The sequence below is a fragment of the Entamoeba nuttalli genome (genome assembly GCF_000257125.1).
Source record: "Entamoeba nuttalli P19 unplaced genomic scaffold asmbl_4338, whole genome shotgun sequence".
Classification (NCBI taxonomy): Eukaryota; Evosea; order Mastigamoebida; family Endamoebidae; genus Entamoeba; species Entamoeba nuttalli.
Window position 1 is genome coordinate 1 of NW_008576720.1, and position 3,889 is coordinate 3,889.

General features: G+C 25.3%; 1 protein-coding gene across 1 annotated transcript; it reads right to left on the reverse strand.

Annotated features, from left to right (window-relative positions):
* Window positions 1-515: 515 nt before the first annotated feature.
* ENU1_100340 (hypothetical protein) lies at window positions 516-3,272 on the reverse strand (the record flags this gene model as incomplete). Its single annotated transcript, XM_008859289.1, has 1 exon — window positions 516-3,272. The coding sequence occupies one exon, from the start codon at window positions 3,270-3,272 to the stop codon at window positions 516-518; it is 2,757 nt and encodes a 918-aa protein (XP_008857511.1).
* Window positions 3,273-3,889: the final 617 nt, after the last annotated feature.

A 3,889-nucleotide genomic window follows, 5' to 3' on the forward strand; every position in this document is an offset into this window, starting at 1 on the left:
ATTGAACAAGTAGAAGACAGAGATTAAATTGTTCTCTTCTTATAATACAAACATAATTTAATTAATTTCAGGTATTTTTTATTTTATTACATTAAGAGTAAGAATATCCCAATGAGTTTAAACTGAATTAAAACACTTTATTTAATTTAAAAATATCTTCTTGAATTATTTGTTTTTTTAAGAAGTTTTTCTTTAAAATAATAATATAAATAATAATAAATTTATTTAAATCATTATACCTTCCCATTTGAATATATCACTAATTTTGTATTTAATACAAAAAACTCTGATTAAAGAAACAAAGAAATTTGATAAAGTTAAGTTTTTTTAAAGCCATAAGATAGTTTAAATCACTTCTTTTTATTTTTTAAGATAAATAATGTGATTAATATTTTATGAGAGTTAAATCAAAATAATAATTTCAGAAAAGGAAAAGTGTTATAAAAATTAATAATAATAAAAAACATAATTTATTTAAAGAAGGTTATTTAATTAAAAACAACACAAACATAAAATTAGAATGGATTATATCCATATGGATATGGAGAGTGATATGGTGTTGTTGGGGCTGGAACAGTTCCATAAGGAGAAAGAGGAGGTGGTACTGTTCCGTATTGAACTCTTCCAACTGAAGACGAGAGATATGGCTGAGTTCCTCTACTTAATGGTAATTCTTGAGCTGATAATGGATAAGTAGTTGATGATGTTGGAGGTGGAAGGGTTGATGTTGGAGAAGATAATGTAGGGACTGGTGGTTGAAAAGTTCCTAAAGGAACAGTAGAATTTGAATAATTATATTGTGTGTTTTGGTATTGAGGAATTTGTGAATATAGTGGTGGTTGTGTAAGATTAGTTGTAGTATAACTTGGATGGTATGAATTTACTGAAGTAGAAGAAGGAGATGTTTGAGTTGTAGAATATCTGTTTACAGGTTGATTTGATTTAGAAACAGTATAAGAAGAAGGATAAGAAGGGGGTTGATTATTTAATTGGTTAGAAGGAGAATAAGAAGAAGGGTATTGTGTTAGATTATTTTGTTGTTGAGAAGTTACATAAGAAGAAGGGTATTGAGTAGTATTTTTATTTTGGCTATAAGAAGGAGTATAAGAAGAAAGATATGGTTTTGAAGTGTTATTTTCTTGAAAAGGAGGATTAAAAGAAGGAGGATATTGTTGAGGAATAGTAGAATAAGAATTTTGTGAATATTGTAAAGGTTGTTGATTCTTTCTTTCATCATCTAATTTTTTTATATTTTCTTTAGCCTTTTGTTCAATAATAGGAAGTTCTTGTTTTCTTGTTTCACAATACTTTTTAACATCTTTTTGTAATTTGTTAATATCTTCTTCTAAACTTTCTAATTGAACAAGAATTTCAACGATTTGAAGAGATTTTGAAATATATTTTTCACCAATTTCAGAATATTCATTGCAAACAGAAGTTTTAGTGCCATTGACAGAAGTTGTAATTTGAAGAATATCATTATGAAGGTTATAAATTTGGTTCATTAATTCTGTTTGTTGATTTAGATTTTTTTGAATTTCATTTGTATGAACTACAAATTCTTTTATTAATGAATCAATATAAATATTTTTATCACTAGCTTGTTTCATCTCTTCTAATAATGTTTTTTGATGTTTTGATTGTAATTCAATAATTTGATTCATTGCTTCTTCTCTTTGAACTTTAATTTCATTCCAACTTTCAAATAATTCAGTCATTTGTCTAACCATTTCCTTTAAAATACTTCCATTATTTTTTGGTAATGAATTCATTAATTCATCTTCTCCTTTCATTAATATTTTAATCTTTAATTCATTTTTAAGAATTAACGACTTACCATCCAAATAACAATTTTTATTAAAATCAAGAATTTTATTAATTTTTTCAACTTCGTTATATATTTCTCTTCCAACAATATTTGATGGTTGTCTATCCCAACTTTCTTGATATTTTTTTCTCATCATATCATTTTCTTCAGATTCTTGTTTTAGTTCTTCGTTAATTTCTTCAATATCATTTCTAAGTTTTTTATTCTTTTCATTCATTTCTTCTAATTGTTTAAGTACCTCTTCGATACTATTACTTCCTTTAATTCTTGATAGAACAATTCTAAGTCTTGTTGGTATTCCATTTAAATTTTCTACTTCATTTTCAAGTTCTCTCAAATTTATGTTTTGTATCACTCTATCTCCATCAACAGTGTATTGAGGAATATCATTTTTTGTATCACTAACAATTTTTCCACTCTCTCTTTGGTATCTTTGTAATGGTCCTCGAAGTGCAAATGGAACAATAGATTTAAATGGGGATTCCTGGTCTTTTAATTCATAAGCAGTGTCAGTAACAACAATACGGCTTTGTATTTCAGGAGTTATATCAGGAATAGGTTTCATATAAATATCATTATTGTCTTTCATTAATGAATCAAATACACTTTTTATCTCTTTTCCCATTATTTCAAATTTGGAGTTATTTGATTCATGAATAATTTTTAAACATTCTTTATAATGTGATAATGCATCTCCATACTCTAAATTTTCTTCACTTACAGTTGCTGCTGCATTATGAGCAACTATAAGTGCAAAATTATATAACAGTTTAGTTCCATCACGTAATAAATCTACTGCACCTCCAGCAATCTTAGATCTTAACATTACACTACTATTATTATTTACAGCTTTTACATACATAGCTAGTTGTGCGTACCCACGAGATATTGTACTTAATAATCTTGCATCATTTGATTGTTTTTTTAACCCACATTTATCAGCTAATTCAATACAAGCAACAAAAATACCAGCTGCTTTAGAAAAAACCTTAACTGAATCAGGAACTGTTGGAATAGAACTAACCAATGAAGTGGCATTTCTAAAAGTAATTAATCCAGCATTAAATAATACATGAACCCGTTCAAAATTAATAGAAGAAGAACTCTGCTCTTCTAATGTAATTTCAGTTGTTTCAATGATAGAAAATAATCCTGTTTTCTTTTTTGTTATAGGAATTTTCCATTTAAATTCTATTGGTAATGGAGCACCTAAAAGTGCTTGTGAAAGATGAGCCAACAAACAATCATATTCTAATAACAAATTTAATGACCCATTAGTAGTGTCTTCACATTGAACTCTTAGTTCTGACATTCTATCAATTTTTTGTAAAGCAATTCCATCACCATTACTTTGTTGAATAGATCCACGGAGTGTTTTTAAATTAACAGGACTAGCAATATATAAATCTCCTTGAAAAAGAACTGGCAATGCATTTATTTTCATTTTTGTTAAAATACTTTTGAATTTTAAGTTTGGTGAGTTATTATATTTTTTGGTTTTATTAATGAAGAATAAATTTTGTTTTTTTTTTCCTTTATTTAAAAAAATTTATGTAATAAATAAAATTATGTTATTTATTACTTAAATTTTTCATTGATGAAAGACAATGAAATAAAACAAAAATGAATTTATATATTCATCTCATTCTATTACATCAAATTAAAATATATTTATTAATAACCAACAATCAAACAAATAATAGAAGAAATTTCAATAAATGAAAGATAGGAAGAATCATTGATAAATTAAGAATTAAAATAGAGTCAAATACTTAATAGATAATAATGTATAACATCTAATTAAATAATACACATAAATGAATAAGATAAATACAATTAAAATGAAATACATGAAAGAGTCAATTAATACCAATATTCAATTAATAGTAAAAAACCAAAATAGAAATAAAAAGAAAGAATAAGAGATGAGTCAAATGGAGAATATTATTGATGGAACATTTGAAAAAAAAAACATAAAAAAGAAAGAAGAGAAATTACAATAAAAGAAATTGATTTACATTTTTAGAAAAAAATAAATGAAATAGAAATAGAAAGAATAGA